The sequence below is a fragment of the Diabrotica undecimpunctata genome, chromosome 2 (assembly GCF_040954645.1).
Source record: "Diabrotica undecimpunctata isolate CICGRU chromosome 2, icDiaUnde3, whole genome shotgun sequence".
NCBI lineage: Eukaryota > Metazoa > Arthropoda > Insecta > Coleoptera > Chrysomelidae > Diabrotica > Diabrotica undecimpunctata.
Genome location: NC_092804.1, coordinates 15,862,059 through 15,881,748, shown reverse-complemented (window position 1 = coordinate 15,881,748; position 19,690 = coordinate 15,862,059). Strand labels below are relative to the sequence as shown.

The 19,690-nt window shown below is 33.9% G+C and overlaps 1 protein-coding gene across 1 annotated transcript in view; it reads right to left on the bottom strand.

Moving 5' to 3' along the window:
• Window positions 1-250: 250 nt before the first annotated feature.
• Window positions 251-19,690, bottom strand: part of LOC140434237 (alanine aminotransferase 1) — a 35,660-nt gene continuing 16,220 nt past the window's right edge. Inside the window, exons 2-6 of the mRNA XM_072522339.1 lie at window positions 6,126-6,435; window positions 5,305-5,495; window positions 5,034-5,240; window positions 2,068-2,352; window positions 251-1,678 (exon numbers count right to left, since the gene is read on the bottom strand). Of these exons, the coding sequence (XP_072378440.1) occupies window positions 1,349-1,678; window positions 2,068-2,352; window positions 5,034-5,240; window positions 5,305-5,495; window positions 6,126-6,435 (1,323 nt within the window). The 3' untranslated portion in view covers window positions 251-1,348. The remainder of the gene's footprint in view (window positions 1,679-2,067; window positions 2,353-5,033; window positions 5,241-5,304; window positions 5,496-6,125; window positions 6,436-19,690) is intronic.

Below are 19,690 nucleotides of genomic sequence, written 5' to 3'. Positions count from 1 at the left end.
CACTGAGCACCAGGTAGCTCGATCACGATCGTCGTTATCATATTTGTATTCAGCGACCTCGAAAACCTACCGAGTAACAAAATTAAACTTATTTCTGTCGATATTTTGCACATTTTTCATTTTCTATGCACTTTGGAAATGCATTTTTCTTATGTACAAAGATAGACTTACAGCAAAGGTAGTCCACCAGTCCGGTGAACAATCGAGGCAATCAAAGTAAAAAATGATAATCTAAAAATGAACTTATTGGCACTTGGCCCTATATTGGTGCCCAGTCTTCAGTTGTAGCTTATTATATATTATAAAACACCATATCCCGTATAGATATAGTCGAGTATTTCCAGAGTAGATTTCCAATGACTTCACAATGGAAAATTCTTGCCTTAGCAATTGTGTTAAGAAATATTATAGAAAAAAATGGACTGGAACCTCCGAAAAAAGGATAACTTGTAGTAAATTATGTTATGTCTATATGGGATTGAGCGAAAATTTATTGTAATGACAATTACATTTTTAACTAAACAAAATTTGACGTTTCAATTTCCACTCCGGAAACCGTTTTCAAAAAAGATTATTTTAAAAATTCTAGGAAATGAATAACCAAAAAGTTATTATTTATAGGTTATGTTTTTAAAAATTGATAGTTGACTTTTTGGCCTTGATTTATAGGCAACAGCAGGCTTATGGTTGAAAAATCTAAGGGTGGTGTTTATTTTACCCTCGGAATATCAAATGCTGACTGCTAGGTGTGTTCTTTTGTGTTATATGTTTGTATAATGTGTGTTAACGTAGATTATATGTTTGTGTATTGTATGTTGCATACCTATTGGTGAATTGTAGACTATTAGTCCGCTATTTTGTCGGTATATTTTAGTTTTTGACTTCTTTTCGTATTGGCAACCAAAGCTTGCTACATTCTGCTGATGGGTTTGCTAGACACTTTTCTTTATTGAATAGGATGAGTGCTGCTTCTTTGACTTTACTCTTTTTCATTATGTTTCTTTCATAAATTGTGGCTCAATCCCAAATAAACATAACATTTAACTTAGAGATGCCACAAGAAAGCAGTTTCAGAACTTTTTTGTGTCGTTTATAGTAGAACAGAAGAAAATAGTGATGCTTTAAATCAACTAGAATCTATTTCGGTCATGGGGAATCTATGTAGCAAGCGTCATTTGTAGCGAAATAGTTAAAAAAAAAAATAAAATATTTGCCAATTACATTTTCCACATAACAATAAAATATATTCTCTAAAATCTGATGGATCTGAATCTAACCAGCGCCAAATGCTACAATTACGGTAGTATAATTGATCACAGTCAATACCACGTAAAAAAACGCCTCCATCTTAACTATACTTTTTCAAGAATTGAGTGTGGAATTCGGCGAATTTGTCCAACATGGCCTTTAGCTTTTCGGGTTGGGGTAAAATGGTAGTTCTGAAGTGGTGGGTGCCAGGCTGCTGGCCGAATCCGGATCCTGGAACGATGCAAATACCTGTGGATTCCAATAAATCGAAGGCGTAGAAAGCATCGGGGGCTTGACCTTTCTTCTTAGCTGCTTCGATGGCTTTGGGTGGGAGTTTAAATTGGGGGAAAGCGTACATGGCCCCTTGGACTGGGTTGCAGCTGAAGCCTTCCATGGAATTGAATGTATCAGCTACCATTTTGGCTCTTAACTACAAGATAAATACCATATTTAACAAGTCACTAATAATAAAGGAAAAATAAGTAATATAGTGTATATTCTAAATAATACAAGTTGGTTCGTTCCTTGGACCAAAAGATAGAAAAACACCACAAACTGAGTTACTTCTTCTATAAGTACGAAGTAGTTGCCAGTGACATCACTTACAATTAAAAAAATGAGAGGGATCTATAACTATTGTTGAAATGAATAAGGTATTTGTTGCTTAATAGGATGTAATGTAATTGTCTGCAAAGATCTAAAAATAACATTCAGTGTTGTCATCTGTGTACGAATTTGATGTTGTGATACATTACAAGAAACTGTACAATTTTTTTTTATTTATTTCTTGCTTTAGCTTTAAGACTAAAAAATTCTTACCTTAAGAGATTCCAAAACTGAAGCCTTATCCTTTTCGAATTGTTCGTAACTGGGTTCTCCTGGTTTGGGAGGGTTCATAATAACATCTAAGGTCGATTGACCGAAAGTAGTTGAACACAACATAGCGCTAATTGCTTTAAAATATTGGGCTTTAACTGCTGGATCCATATTGACGACTTCCGCATAACCTCCCCTAAGACCACATTCGCCCATGTAACCCTTGGAACAAGACATGAAGCTGGCAAGCTCCATGCTTCTGTAAGGTTCTCCCATTTCATACATAACCTAGAAATATTTTCCTAGATTAGAAGATTTCCTAGCTATCTTTGCTTAATGTTTTTGTGTCTATAGTTATATATATTAGCAGTAGTTTATTATTTACGTATTAGGAAAAAAAGTCAAGACAAAAATTTTCAAAAAACTACTGTTATCTATATAAGAGGTAAATGCAACAACACTATATCCGTATCTCCGCTTTCAGCACTTCAATATAGCGCTTCAGTAGCTGTTTTACTAAGATATATAGCCAACATACTAGAGAAAATCATTCACTAAATATAGCAACTAATGCCAAGTCCAATATAGTGGCAAGAAACTCGGAAATGTTTTATTTGTTTATGGAACTAAGTAAGTCCCTTTTTGTCCTGGGGTTGAGAAATCGGTCTCGAAGGTAGATGAACCAATACCTTGGTCAACGGCATAAAGATGTAGAAGGCAAGGGGAAACCACCACTACATTAAAGATCCCCATGGATACCCTAGTACAATCATCATGGTTTTAGAAACTAATAACGGCGTTACTGATCATGGCCCTCGGAAGCCAAGATCCGACAGGGGAGAAGAAGACAAGGACTCTCAGGTCGTTAATCAGCGAATTATTTGTCAAAAGAACGTAGATGATAAAATAAGACTGTCCAACACTAGAATAGGAACCTGGAATGTTCAGAGCATGTTTCAGTCTGGTAAAATGCACAATGTTATTCAAGAAATGAACAGGTTGAATATCGATGTACTGGGTATCAGTGAAGCCACGTAGCCCAACTCAGGTTGTTTTTCAACAGATGAAGCCACAAAATATTATTCCGGTAGCGAGAATAGCCAACACAGACACGGCGTGGCAGTAATAGTTAATAAAAAATCTAATAGAGCGGTGAATTGCTATTTCCCTATCTCAGAAATGGTAATGGTACTGAAGTTGGTGACATCTCATGCCAAACTGAATTTGATACAAGTTTATGCTCCTACGGCGAATGCCGACGGAGAAGAAGTGGAATTATTTTACCGAGATATCGAAGAGGCACTGAGAATAACGAAAACAAGAGAAATCACGATAGTCCTAGGTCAGGGGTCACCAAATTTCGGACCGTGGTCCGCATCCGGACCGTGAGCTTGTTTTTTGCGGAGCGCCGTTAAATTCAAAATATAGTAATAAAATTATAGTGTAAAATTATAATCAAATTATCATCAAAGTGTGTTGTGTTGTAGTTTAAATCCAAATCATCACAGTAAAATACAAAGCGTCATGAAGATAGTGAACTTTATACGTGTAAAATCAGCTTTGAGGCATCGTCAATTCAAAACATCCCTAGAAGACGCCCCTACGGATCCTGGATATCCTGGATCAGACGTGGCCTCAGATCACAATCCACTTGTCGCCAAGATTACACTCATCCTTAAGAATATTAAAAGACATTAAAGAATCCCTACACTAGACACAAGAAAACTTAAAGAACCTAAAGTAAAAGAATGCCTCCAACATGAACTGTTTGTAAACTGCAGCAAATTGAACACAAACACCAATGATATTGATAAGTACTGGGATCGACTAAAACATTGTCTATTGGAACCCTGTAAAGAAATAATAAAGACTTCCGCAAGGAGAAAAGAAGAATAGATGAATGACTCAACTCGACTCAACTCGACTGATACTCAATATGATAAGTGAACAACGAAGACAATTTAAAAACTAGAACAACAATAAATACAGAGAGATAAACCACGAGATCAGGAAGATGACAAAGCAGGAAAAAGAAAAATATTTTGAAGAGAAATGCAAAGAGATCGAAGACTTTCAAAATAAATATGATCTGTTTAACCTACACAAGAAAGTTAAAGAACATTAGATATTCGGACGACACTGTGATCTTAGCCGAAAACATTGAAGATCTTCAGACACTGGTGACCAGAATAGCGGAGTATGGAAGATTACGGTCTAAAAATGAACGTCAAGAAGACGAAATTTATGAGAATATCGAAAACTCAAAGAAATAACGAGAATCTTCTAATAAACGGAGTCGAACAAGTGGACAAATATGCATATCTGGGACCAATGATTAACTCCGCAAATGATTACATTCAGGAGATCAAAATCAGAATAGAAAAGGCTAAAGAAAATTTCAACAAAATGAAAAGAATGCTATGTACAAGCGATTTAAAATTGGAACTAAGAGTTAGGTTGGCGAGGTGTTATGTTTTTTCGACTTTGTTTTATGGAATGGAATCTTGGACCTTAATTGCGACATCAATGAAAAAACCCTTATCATTCGAGCTGTGGGTGTATAGAAGAATTCCGAAAATATCGTGGACAGAACACGTCAGAAACAAAGAGGTTCTAAGAAGGATGAATTAAGAAATAGAAATTTTAAATACAATTAAAAAAAGAAAATTGGAATATCTCGGACATATTACACGTGGAGAGAAATACACCTTGCTTCAACTGATTATGCAGGGAAAGAGAAGCATAGGGAGCCGTACATCAAATGAACTTTTCAGAGCAGCCGTCTCAAAAGTCCGAATAGCTATGATGATTACCGATCTCCGCCGCGGAGATGGCACTTGAAGAAGAGGGAAAAAATTATGTTACCTTCATTAATTGTGTTTAGTTATTTAATCTGTGTTTAATCTTGTGTTTAGTTATTAAATTCTTTCCATTCAAATAAAATTGTGGCCAATAATAACTATTCTTACCTTTTTGAAAGAATGAAATTTTGAGTTGGGGTCGTATATATTATGCTGATATACTTCATCGGCCAAAATGAACAGCTTTTCTTTCTGTGCGAACTTTACAATTTCTTCGATATTTTCTTTGGTCAAAACTTGTCCGGTGGGATTTCCTGGATTGATAACCACAATAGCTCTTGGAGTGCATTGCTTTTTAGCTTCGTTTATCGACCTCTAAAATGAAAAATAGAAAAAGCTGTGTAAGAAGCTTTTTAATTTACTTTGTTAGTTGACTCACCTCTAGTTCTTGTAAAGAAAGTCCCCAGTTCTTAGATTCGTCTAGATAATACCCGACTTGATCAATATCAAATTCAGATAAAGTTGCGGAATATAATGGGTACTGCGGAATGGGAATCATTACACCGGGTTTCTTTCCATTTGTACGGCATATGAAGAGTTTGAGAACGTTTTTGATAGCGTCACTGGCACCTAAACAAAACATTTTTTTACAAGAATGTTGCAAGTCAAAATATCATAAAGACAATCGTATTGAGAAATAAATGTTAAAAAAATATTCACAAAGAAGCCTAAGAGTTGCTGTCCCATTTCAAAAAGATTTAAAAATTAATTTTGGAAAAATCCAGTAGTTGATATATTTGGTCCGCAATAAGCCTCTAAACGACGTAGCAATCGAGTACATCTTGTCCAATAGTTAGACCATGAACTTAAAATATACGATATTTAATTCTTTTCTAATATGTCGATATATCTAAACACAAAAAACGGGCTCCCAATGTTGACTTACGGTGTAGAAACTTACTTAACAATCTTTGGAACAACGCAGTGATTTTAGCGAGCGAATGCAGCTCCTACACGTGTTAAGAATACGTGGAACATTCTTTAATTATATCCCCATATACGCACACGCCCCTACCGAGAATGTTCATCATGTTCTTCTTGTCCTCCGTTCTAAGAATTAGATATTTGTTGCATGTTCCGACATATTTGTCCGTTTTTTTGAATACTGAGTTATTCACTTGTTGATCAAATATCAAACTCAAATATCAATTATTTATAACGTCAATCGTACACGTTAATCTTATAATAAAAGAAACTTACCCCCACTAATCACAATATTCTGCCAATCGCTTGGAATACCATCCCTGTTCTCGATATACTGAGCTACGTGTCTTCTGATAATTTCAATACCAGGCGAATCAGTATAAGATCCTAGTGAGCTACCCCGGCAACCCTTTAATATAGTTCTTGCGCGTTCTTTAGCATCTTCTGGAAATTGAGGGTCGTCTAGAAGTTTCGGATAAGCTACCAAAGCCAGCACTTGACGGATGAAGGTGATTGGAACTTGGCCCATAGCATGGCAATCACCAATGTTGGCTTTTATAACTTCCTTGAATGGTTTGCTTGCACCCTGGAAGAAGAGTATGTGTGAATTAAAATGTCAGAAGAAAAACGAATGTATAGTAAAACAGACTAGAAGGTACAATACGAAAACGAAGATGCAAAGTACGAAAAAAGGTGTCATATATTAAATCTTGTTTAAGTTTCGCATATACTTGATACGTAAAAGGTTTTATCATATAGCAATATTCCCTACTTTTCTCGAAAGAAACTACATAGTATTCGTTTTTCTATTTTCTATATTTACTATTCGTATTTTTTAATTTTAAGCTTTTTTAGCTATATACTTTTAATATATTCGTATTTGTACTAACCATAATTATCTAAATATGTTGCAGATTAATTTTTTGCCTAACGTTAATAATTAAATACTCCGCGATGTGTGCTGCGTGTGTGTAATTAAGTGTGCTCCGCGGAACCCGAAAGTGTGCTCCGCGGAGTCCCAATGCTCCGCAAACCATCCGGTAGGGCTCCGCCGGTAGCCATAATAAAATACATATATATATATATATATATATATATATATATATATATATATATATATATATATATATGTTAGTTTTGATATTTCCGCGGGAGCTGTATGTTACATCAATGGTATTCCGGGTTTGACTCCGCGTTAAATGTTGTTGGTTTTGATAAAAACCATTTTGACGACGTTTCGGCAAGATCTCACTTGCCATTTTCAAGTCTCTCTGGATGGTCTGCTTCTTGTCGATGTTCGAGTGGAAGTGACGCTACGGGTGTTAGGCAGCTGGCTTTTGTAGTTACTGCGTGTTGCGCGCGCTCTTGTAATTGGTCCGGTGCGCAGGTCAGTGGGCGGGGTCTTGGTCGATTCCGTTCTTGCGTTATTCTTCGGGATAATTGTTTTCCATGTTTTTGGCAATCTTTGGGCATCGTCTCGAGAATTTAAATTATTTTCTTGTTTTTCTATTTCTATTGCTTCTCTGATAATTCGTTTTCTCTTGTTTTCGACATTCGCTAACATTACCGTATGTTTGAGGTCAATTTTGTGTCCTGTAGCTAAAGAATGCTGGGCTAGGGATGACGTCGTTTCTTTTCGTTCGATGGCATTGCGATGTTCTTCTTGTCTTACTTGGATCCTTCTATTTGTCTGTCCAATATAGGCTCTATCGCATTCTCCACAGGGAATTTTGTATACTCCTTGGTTTTCTAGGGGAATCTTTGTCTTGGCAGATGGTAATATATTTGCGATTTTTCTGTCGGTGTTGAAGACAGAAAAACAACATTTATTTGGTGTCTTTTGCAATATTTACAATTTCCTCTCTTACCTGGCTGGGGCTCTGGTGCAACGTCGACCTCAATGCCTGAGAGTCTCAAGGCCGAAGCACGCACAGCTTTTGTCAAATGCGTGTCAACTGCTCTCTGTCGTATACTCTCCTGTACGAATTCCATACCTAGGTTTTTTTGGAATAATCTTCGCGTTTTGGAAAATTCTCCATCTGGGTTGCTGCCTTTGTAAATTACAAATGCATTAATTGATGCGAGATTAAGGAGATTATAAACTACTACCATTGGCCAACGTTTCGTATGTCTGGAAACATTATATTATGATGTGATCATTCTGTCAACAACATCTACTCCACTCTTTGTGGAATTATAAACAGTAATTATATCTGGTTTTTTCTGATCACCAGTATCTTCATCAATCCGATCATCTCTGTGCACAGTGGAAACAGCAATCACATTTTTTCCTTTCTTCGGTATATATGATACGGCAGTGTTTTTATCGGTGAACTGACGTATTTTCTCGGAACAACCGAATAATCCAGTTCACAAAAATGCACAGGGTTACCAAGTGAAACAAGATTGCAAGAAAAATACAACTAAGAAGCAGTGCAAATATTGTTACACATTTGATCGGGTGGGGTCGGTCAGGACAAACGGCCATGCAGCAGCTATTTAGAAATTTCAAAAACAGTTTTGTATAAAAAAAAAACGAATGGTATTTAGTTTCTAGGAAGGTACTGAAAAGGTAGAAATTTAAAAAAATAAAATGAGAGAATTATCCAAAATTTTTATTTTGTCCTAGACTCACAGACCACACCCGATGAACGGAGGGTTAATAAGTTTCGCTGTAAGGACATTTTAACTGTAAATTATTCATTCCTCCACGTTCAATTTCTTCTCGTCGCCGATCTTCTTTTCCGATGTACGAAACTTATTTTACTTATTAATATTCAAAGAAAAGCAATAAACACGATAGAAAAAATGTAAAACCTAACAGAGTAACGAACCAGTCATTTTTAATTTAAGTTATTATGTAAATAACATTACGTTGAGTAGAATTAAAATAATTTTGACAATATGTAATTATATGGGTGTTGTTACATAACAGCACTAATTACCAAAGCAATCACGTATATTTAAAACACTTATCGAAATAATACAAATAGGGTGTGATAAGATAAACTGGTCCGTGTGTAGTTATTATCGGTTGTTTACTAGAATTCAAGTACAAAGGTATATTATTTATATATATATATATATATATATATATATATATATATATATATATATATATATATATATATATATATATATATATATTAATACGTGGAATAGCCGAGCATATAATATGATGTTATACTAATAATAATTGGTCTCAGTGTTTTTAGGGTTTATTTTATAATGAAAATTACGATGATGTGATAAAGCTGTATAATCGTGTTTCTTTTACAAAAGCTAAAAGTTAACTCACTAAATATAATTCGAATACTGTCTTTTTGTGTTCTATTCACATCTGTAAAACTAAAATGTATACAAAACAGTCAGCAGACCACTCAGGTCACTGGTCCATCTTGCAGACTCTCGAAATGCCACATGTTGGGGTTCGCTCGCCCTCGCGCTCCAGGGGCCAGCCTCAGGGGTTGGTTTGTTACAATATATATATATATATATATATATATATATATATATATATATATATATATATATATATATATATATATATATATATACATATATATATATATATATATATATATATATATATATATATATATATATATATATAAACGTTAAAATAATACGAAGTAAAAAAAATCATCAAAGCAGCTTAAAAATACTCATATTTTAAACTCATAAGATGGCTACACACGTAATTGTATATTTATTAAGTTTTGCGCATAGACATCGAAGAATTTTGACGGCAATAGGCTCGCTTTGGCTGCTTTTTGTCTTGTCCTCCAAACTAAATGTGATATATTTACATTATACATATATACATATATATATATATATATATATATATATATATATATATATATATATATATATATATATATATATATATATAGATATATATATATTTGAAGGTATAATACTCTGTTAACAACTGCATTCTTATCGGTGTTCTTATCAATTAATATATATTTACTTACCAAGATAACACACAGTGCACCTTGCTTCGCTCAATCATGATACTTTGATTAAGTAATTCATCAAAGACATGAACGATTTTTAAATCTTTCTGTCTTTTTTCAAAACTTTTTCACATTGAAAATTTAACGAAAAATCTGAACATGATGTCATTTATACAAATGTCTATGATAGCCAAGAAATATATTTTTGTGAACAAAAGCATTGTTTTATTGATTATATACCCACACATTTTGTCTTATTTAATACTGTATTATAAGCTGATAACATTGTATTATAACTCAACTGATCCAAAACCACAACCAGTCGCTTTTTGGGCGAACACCGTTTTTTATTTAGGTTGTAAACTGGTTGTAAACCGATTGCAGATGAAACTAGTTTTTAACTGTTGTTTTAAATCAGCTGCGTCGTGGGCGTTGGATCTTAGTGCAACAACAAAAATACGTGAACTACTATCTTTAGAGAAAATCGACAATTTGTTCTTAATTTATTGTATTTTAAGAAGGAAAAAGAAAACGATTGATCTTTTTTACCGTTATCAAAAGTTGTTATTTTACCTTATTTCACTCTCTTATTCTTTAGTTTGTTTAAGGTATTTTTTGTTTATAACTTTTAATTTTAATTTTTCCTTTGTTTAGATACACTCGGAAAGCGGATGATCATTCATTTTCTATTTTAATAACGGAAAAGATAAGTGTTTAATCTACAACATATTATTACATTATCAAGTGGATGTTTCCATAGCGACAACAACACTATAGGCTGTAGTATTCCACCAAAAAATAATCATTAAGTAATACAAACATGCCAACAAAACGGTGCCAAAATTTATTGGACAGGTGTCACTGAATAACTTAAATTTCTTTTACGGATCTGGACAAGTACTCTTACTTACTAATATTATAAATATCCTCCTCCTAGAAAAGACATAAGGAATGGGTAGTAACCTGAGACAAAAATAACAGAAAAAGAATAATGCCAGTGAACTTCGCAAATGAATGATAAACTGTTAAAGTTGGTTTGCTGTTGAATGCTCCTCAAATAGGTCTGGGTGTGAAAGAAAAGTTTTCTATAAACGATTAGGATACATCTTCTTCAGGTGCCCTGTCCGCTGTGAACGTTGGCGATTAACATGGCAATTGTGATCTTGTTTACGGCACTTCTAAATAGTTCAACCGATGTGACCCGTTAGAAGACATTTATTAGTTTATGAGAAATCCGTCAAGAAGTAAATTGATTTTGCTTGGTTTTTTTTTAAATCATAAAGGGAAAAATTCATTGTTTATTATTAAATCTTGCAAGGAGACATATCCAAATATAAGAAATCTGTTTTCGAAGAGAATATAATTGTTCTGCTCTTCCCTCTTTATCATTGTGAGCTGAATCCTATCGAGGTTATATGGGCTCAAATAAAACATCAAGTAGCGAGGAAAAACTTAACTTTTGTAATACCACAAGAAATGCTCTGATGTATATGTGATGTATGATTATAAAAATTACAATAAAGTCGTGATTTTTAATATTCTGTATTACCACGTCTATTTTGAATTACATTCTTCCATGAGCTGCTCACGATTTATTGGAGCAGGTATTCTGTTTTTGAGTCTTCGTTTCAGTTGGTCCTAAACATGCTAAATCGAGTTCAAATCTTTCTCAAGTCTTTGCGCCGGCCAATTCATTTTTGGCACACCGACGGTTTCCAGGTATTGCGTTACTATCCTGGCTACGTGTGGCTGCGCGTTGTCTTGCATGAAAATAAAGTTTTCGCCCACAAACCCAACAAAAGGCATTGCATGCTCGTCTAGAATTTCGGTAATGTATCGGTAAACATTCAACGCTCCTCTATTAATAAACACGAGATCAGTACGGCCTTAGAATGAAATGCCTGCCAAAACATTACAGAGTCTCCTCCAAAAGCAACACTTGCTCGTCAAGCACAAGCAGCCTATCGTTCCCTACGTCTTCTGTACGTTTTGATACAACCCTCTGAGCTATAAAGAACCATCCTGGACTCATCACTAAACAAAACATTTTTCCAATCTTCTATAGCCCTGTTGCTGGTCAGCGAGCCCTTAGACCAAATTCCCTCAACATTCTTCTCATTGTAGAAGTGCTTAACGCCCACCCGTGAACATTTTGGAAACGGTTTTGGATTGCTCTAGCCGTTAAAAACCGTTTTAGCAAAGAAGTGCGTTGTCTTCTATGGTCTTCTCAGGCCGTCGTGATTCTTCTTGCGCCTGATACTGGTCGTCGTTCGTAAGATCTAGTCTCTAAGAATCGTTGGTATGTTTTTTGGACCATACAACGACTGAATCAAAGTTGTCTGGCCATTTCTCTTTGACTCATTCTATTATTAATCAAAGTAACAATTTGAACAGATCTAGCAAATATCTCAGTCATAGTTTTAAATTTAAAAATTCCATAAGTTCACTCTTTGAACAACTGTAGACCAATGAAAGATTTTTGAAAAGCAAAGCTCTTGCTGAAATTTGTAAATCTTTTACACATTTCGTAAAACTCAAAAAGACAAAAAAAGATAGTCGTTTTCATTTAAGGCTACCAAAATAGGTGGTACTTTCTGCAGCATTACACATTCGCTGGCTTTCCGTGTTTGAGTTTGTATCTTTCCGACTGTCTGAAGACGTAGGGCATACAGAAATAACGTTATAATACTATATTGATAACAATTTATACACGGAATGATGAACCATAGACATATGAAAGGCCGAAAATGAGATAGTTTAAAATCATTTGACATTATTTCAAAGATTAATAAATTGTGGATAAAGGATAAAAATCCAGATATCGAAAAAAATCAAAAATTATTAAAAGGCAATATTCCAGAAAAGGAAATTAAGCCGCATGTTTTTAAAACACTGTAGCCTTGCGAATTTTGATGAATATCTAAAATATGAATAATATTTAATGAATGTTACGTGCCACGTATAACATTCATCAAATTTTCGTAAATTTTAAGCTATTTATATCAAACGAGTATAATAACAATGAAACCTTGACCAAAATATTGTTAAATTAGTTAATAAAGCGCAAATTCTCATTTAAATATTTGCGCACTATCAATAATATTATAACTTGATAACAAGGACGGGTTCTCCTTTTTAGTTGGATTATACTGTACAATAAAATCAAACCACAGAAGAATCATGCTCCTAAATGCAGCGTATAAAACAGTCTCCACTATGCTATACCACCGTATGCAAAACAAATAATAAAAACATACCAAGCTGGTTTTACTTTAAATAACACTATCTCAATTACAATACACTGAATATAAAGACAACATTGCAAGTAACATAAATTCAGTGTTTTTCGCACCTGTGACAGAAACTGAAATTATGGATATAACTAAAAATTTAAAAAACAAAATGAGTTGTGGAATTGATGAAATACCCACTAAAATCCTTAAACTTTGTATAAAGGAGATAGTGAATCCTCTCACTACAATCATAAATAATTCACTAAAATCTGGTGTATTTCCTGAATGCCTGAAAACTGCAATAGTAACACCTATTTACAAAAAGGGTGATCCTAAATTAATTAATAACTATAGACCGATTAGCCTTCTATGTTCCTTTTCAAAAATCTTAGAAATGACTATGTATAGGCAGATAACATAATTTTTAACAAAATGTCATATTATTAGTGCAAATCAGCATGGTTATCAACAGGGAAAATCAACTCAGACTGCGATTTTTCAATTTGTCTGGGATATTTTGAAATGTACTGAGATTGGTCATATGGCTTTGGGTCTCTTTTTGGACCTATCAAAGGCATATGACTGTTTAGTGCATGACCTATTATTTGATAAATTGGAGAAATATGGTATACGTGGACCAGCATTGAACTGGTTTAAGTTATACTTGGCAAATAGGAGACATTTAGTAAAAATACATAAAAACACTGAAATAGGCATCTCATCTGAAAGCACTATCAATATTGGAGTACCACAAGGAAGTGTGATTGGTCCTTTACTGTTTGTGATCTATATCAATGATCTTCATGGTCTAGTGGCTAATACTACTTCCAGCATAACAAATTATGCAGATGATACAAACATTTTAGTCAGTGGTAAAGACATGTCTGTTCTAAGCGTTAATGCTAGTTTAGAGTTCCAGAAAGCTAAAGACTGGTTTTCTATGAATAGGTTGGTTTTAAATCAAAATAAAACAGATCTTCTTTTGTTTAAGACAAATTATGCACATTCAGATATGCCAAACAGTATTATTGTAAATAATGACACTTTAAATATTAGCAGCAGTACCAAATTTTTAGGATTATATATTGACAGTTTTTTATGTTGGGATAAACATGTTGACCAGTTATGTATGTCTTTGAGTAAAGTGATTTACAGCTTTAGAGTTCTAAAAAAATACATGAATAGTAACTCATTAAAAACAGTGTATCATGCTAATTTTGAAGCAAAATTTAGATATGGTCTAATAAATTTTGGCCACAGTAGGGACATAAATAATGTATTTCTGGTTCAGAAAAAAATAATCAGAGTTATGTTTGACTTAAAAAGTAGGGAATCATGTAGAGGGCATTTTAGGAGTAATAATATTTTAACAGTTTACGCTGTATTTATTCAAGAATGCTTACTGTTTCTATATAAGAATAAAATACTCTTTAGGAACTTTGAGCCCAATAGTATAGTACATACCAGGTTATATAATTATAAAATTCCAATACACAGGTTAAGTATAACAGAAAAAAACGCTCTTTATTGCTGCATCAAATTGTTTAATAAACTGCCTGAACCTATTAAAAGGGAGGAAAGATTAAGTTTGTATAAACATCAAATATTTAAATTACTGGTAGCTCTTGAGCCATATTCTGTGGAGTTCTATTTGTATATGTAACGGTTAGGAATAAGTAAATAATATTTTCGTTTATGACACTGTTTTTTTTAAATAATTTTATGTTCACGGAATGTATATTATTTTCTAAAAATAAAGATATTGTTATTATTGGTTTCAGATTTGGTAAACCGACAATTCATGAGATTGTAACCATGAGATAAATTTTAGAAAAAATAATAGAATATGGCATGGATACTCAACACAAATTTATTACAACAACAACACATATTATATTACGTAGTAGGATTTTTGTTATCTCTACAGATCTATATAGATCTATACATATATCTCTATAGAACTCTATACAGATATATCTCTGTATATAGAAGAGAAATAAACAGAGCAATGAAAGACATAGGAGTACCAAATCAGTTGGTAAGTTTAAGAAAACTAACCCTTGAAAAACAACTTTAATGTAGAGTACAACTACCGAGGAAACTATCTGAATCTTTTTAAAAAATAACAGGCTGCGCCATGGAGACCCTCTCCTGCATTCTGTTCAATTTGGCTCTGGAAAAAGCAGTTCACCAAATCGTTCACAGTCCGGGGCTCAAATAAAAAATAATGCAGACAACGCATGTCCCTAAAGTTTTCGAACTATTGTAAATTAAGTTTTTTTTATTTAAGTAATAAAAAAACAACTCAATTTTTACCAGTTTCTCTCCTACAAAGTGATGTAGTGCCAATAAGTGCCCCTTTTAAATTTAATGTCTGTTTTGTCCTTTTAATTGTGTTGTGTTTGTCCCTAAGTGTCCTTAATTGTTTTAGTTTTAATAATTTTAACATATCTGACATCACAATTTTCTGCCAAAACAGAAATCAAATTCACTATCAAAAAAAAAAAATTGATAATTTCAAGTTAAAGAAATTGCACACCCACAAAATTGTACATCTAATTTCATTCATTGTCATACAACTGTCCTTTTATTGTAAAAAAATTTCAATAAATTAAAACACATTTCTAAAATATATCTCTTGAATAAATATAATTAACTTTTAATAATTTAAATAATATAAAACATCACCTTCATTTAACAAACAAACACATAATACCTTATTCCTATTTCATTTGTTAACTTCTCTCCCCTCAAGAAACTTCCCCGCTAATTATCAAACAGTTACAATAAAAACCGAAATCACTCACCCATCATCCATCAATACAGGATATTTTGAACTATGTTTCCCGAATCATTCACTAATAATTCTTGTACCGGCATCATTTAATTTACTTTGTACCGTTTGACCTGAAGATGCTTTGCAAAGTGTAGAAAGCGAAACCGGTCGTTTTGGTAGTAAAATTAAATTGATTGTAAGTCTTATTTTATTTCTTTTACCTATTTGAAATGGACTCACAAAAGCAACACATTCATGATTTAAGTTTATTTTATTAACTTAATAGAGGAAATTAAGTCTAGATATTTAAGGTTTATAATGTGTTTTTATAGAACAGAAAGAGGTCCGTGATCTTCGATGACACGTAAATTTGGTCTAGCATGTGCAATAAGCCTTTGGACTGTTTTCACCCCTCTACGAGGGGGGTTTTAGGGTACAGTCCGGGAGTAAAAGTGATAAACTTTTTTGCATCTTTTTTGACGTCCTAAAATTGACATTCTCGGCAAAATTTAGCTTGTTCGTATAATTTTTAGAGGTTCAGTGGCATTTTCATCTCTGACGACTGGAGCATTATCGATGAAAGGGATTCCTTCTTTACTTTCAAACTGTGCCCACGTTGTCTGGTGTGAAATTTCCATATTCTTACTTTAAAATTCGGAAGGTGATAATTAAGTAACCACGGAGTCGACGAGCTTCAAAAGTTGGTAAGTTGGAAAGTCGTTGTTCGGACTCGGGTCCCATATATCTGACTATATATTCTCTATTTATCTGATTATTTATCTCGTTGTTAAATAATCGTCTAAACTCTCCGTCTTGGATTTTTTTGGTCCAAGAATTCTTCTGAGGATCTTCCTTTCTATTAATCTTAGCTTCTTTTCATCTGTAATAGTCAGGCATATTGTTTCTGCTGCGTAGGTTAGAATTGTACTATATGTGGTTCATTTTGGGCCAAGATATTTGAATACTTGAGCGACTTTGGGGTTCTTTACCTAACGGGACAAAGCAGACACTTGCAGGTTAGAAAGAAAGAGACAAAGAGATAGAGGGTGGAGGCGTGGAGGGAAAGAAAGGTCTCCAATTTTATCTATGATTGTAATCTGTCGAAACGGTTCTATATTTCACTTTATTTATTTTCTCTTATTTTTATAATTTCGAGACACATCTTATGTCAATAATGCTTATGTATGGGGTTATTGCGCCATAATTTGCGATTGCAGGACATTTGAATTCACTGAACCGAAATGTCCATATAGTTTTTGCAATTTCCGGTATAATCGCGTCAGTGTATTTACCACAAGATATACAAATTGCAAAACATTCGTTACTTTAGCTTTTAACACATCTTTCAACCGCGAATATCTGCTTCTTTTTCATTTCAACGAACACTCACATATTTTCCTACTTCTCGCCATTTTCTCATAAATTACTCTAACAAGACCCTCAGACGCCAGGGGAGGCGTTCTTTCCACACTTGCACTTCGTGTTCATCATCCCTTACATTTCCATAAACTACTTCTACGGCCCCAGCTCCACATACCTAGTCATCCAACTATCCGCTATCTTTGATATGTAAATTCCATAAGTCATTTACTCACGTATATTCAATTATTTATCTGCGGTCCTTTCTAACGATATCTTTATGACCCCTCTAGAAATATGACATATACATGATTTATATACATAGAACTAGACCTAGAAATATTCTATGGATATTTCCATTTAGTCTTTCTTTTGGTATTATGAGCATCCTATTCCTTTTTTTTGTAGAATTCAAATATTTCAGAAATATTTCAAAAATAGTGGCGCCCATTTTTTGTGTGAACAATTGTTCGGTTCCTTTTCTTTTTTGTTTTTTGATTGTATTTATATTTCGCGTGTTCTTTACCTCTTTAAACAACCCAGCCCTTATCTACAACGCCTGAGCAATGGCGCCTCCGAGATGTACCAGTATTCTGAGCCTACTTCCTGATAGTTCGGTTCTCTGTTAGGTTACATGATCTGATTAAACTTCGCACGTAATTAACGAACGACTGAGATTTCTCAAAATTCATAAAAAATACATATATTTGACATATTATCATCTGGAATATTCTGATGGTCAATTTAACAGAATGTTACAAGGAACAAAACAATTTTCACATAACAACTGTAGCAAATTGTTAACACTCAACATTAATATGTAAGTATGAATCGATTAGTATCAATAAAATAACGTTTCACGGAACAATCGATAATAATTAAAGGACTGATAAAGTTATTAAGTGGGTCATTTGGAGGTTAACGTGAAAACGTCTGTTTATTCAGTACACAGCATTCAAAATGCATTTAGCAAATCAAATTTTAATGCAGACATAAAATGGCTCTATACTACAATGTACTTGAATTATTGTTATCATGTTTAAATAGAGATTGTCGCATAAATTTTTTGTTTATTAAACCATTTTAGCAATTTAGGTCTGATGGGGACTTTTTTATATACAGAAAAGACAACGAAATACACTATGGCAGATTATGTATCAAAAATTGTTAAAGTAATATGCTATTTCGTTCTAGAAGTTATGTTACTGTTTATGCCAAAAAACCACCACGTTTAAATTTATTTACTTTCTTTTTATTTTCATAATTTTGTGAGATACTCCTTAGTCACTATTTCTCTAGATTAGATCCAGAAACACTTCGGATGCACTTCTCTAGATTATAGATATACTAAATTATTATACAAAATATACCTGCAGGCAACAACCACTGTCAGATTACATACTAACAGTAATCGCATAAAAATAGAACGGGGGGTTAGACAAGGAGACCCAATGTCACCTAAACTTTTTAATACGGTGCTAGAACATGCTTTTAAGAATTTGGATTGGATGACAAAGGGAATAAAAATAGATGGAGAATATCTAAACAACTCACGTTTCGCCGATGATATACTTATAATAGCTGAAGATCTAGGTATGGCAAGAGAGATGGTACAGGAACTCGTTGTGGCTACAGAAAATGTAGGTTTAAACGTAAATATCTCGAAAACAAAAATTATGACCAATTTGGTACCCAACCAGAACATCAGTATTAGTGGGAAAGAAATAGAACTCGTAGATAGATATAAATACCTGGGACATGAAATTATGATTGGCAGGGATAACCAGACTCATGAACTGAAGAGAAGAATCGGCCTTGGGTGGGCAGCATTTGGAAAACTGAGAGAAACTTTTAAAAGTGAGCTGCCCACATGCCTAAAGAGAAAGGTATTTGATCAGTGCGTCCTCCCAGTCTTGACGTACGGAGCAGAAACACTTACCTTAACAAAAGCAGCAGCTACCAAACCGAGAGTCACGCAGAGAAGAATGGAGCGGTCCATGTTAGGAATAACTCTGCGAGACAGAATAACCAACGAAGACATCAGGAGAAGAACCGGAGTGACTGACATCACCGAGAAGATAGCCAGACTAAAATGGAGATGGGCAGGACACATAGCCAGAATGACAGATGGGCGATGGACAAAAAGGTTATCGGAATGGAGGCCAAGGGAAGACAAGAGAAGCGTCGGTCGACCACCTACAAGATGGACTGACGATTTAAGAAGACTCAATAAAAACTGGATAAGAGCGGCGCAAGATGGACGGGGTTGGAAACATGAGGCAGAGGCCTATGTTCAGCAGTGGACTCTTGAGGCTGGATGATGATGACTATTTCTCTATAGTATTTACGTACTATTAAGTACCCATATATTATTTTTATAAGCATTTAGTATGACTAAAGTGCTTTAGTACATGACATAACTTTAGTAGTAAAAAAACTTCGCTAGCTCTAGATATTTCTTTCTAAATTTAATTAATTTCTTAAACATGCTTTAATTCTCGTAAAAGATTA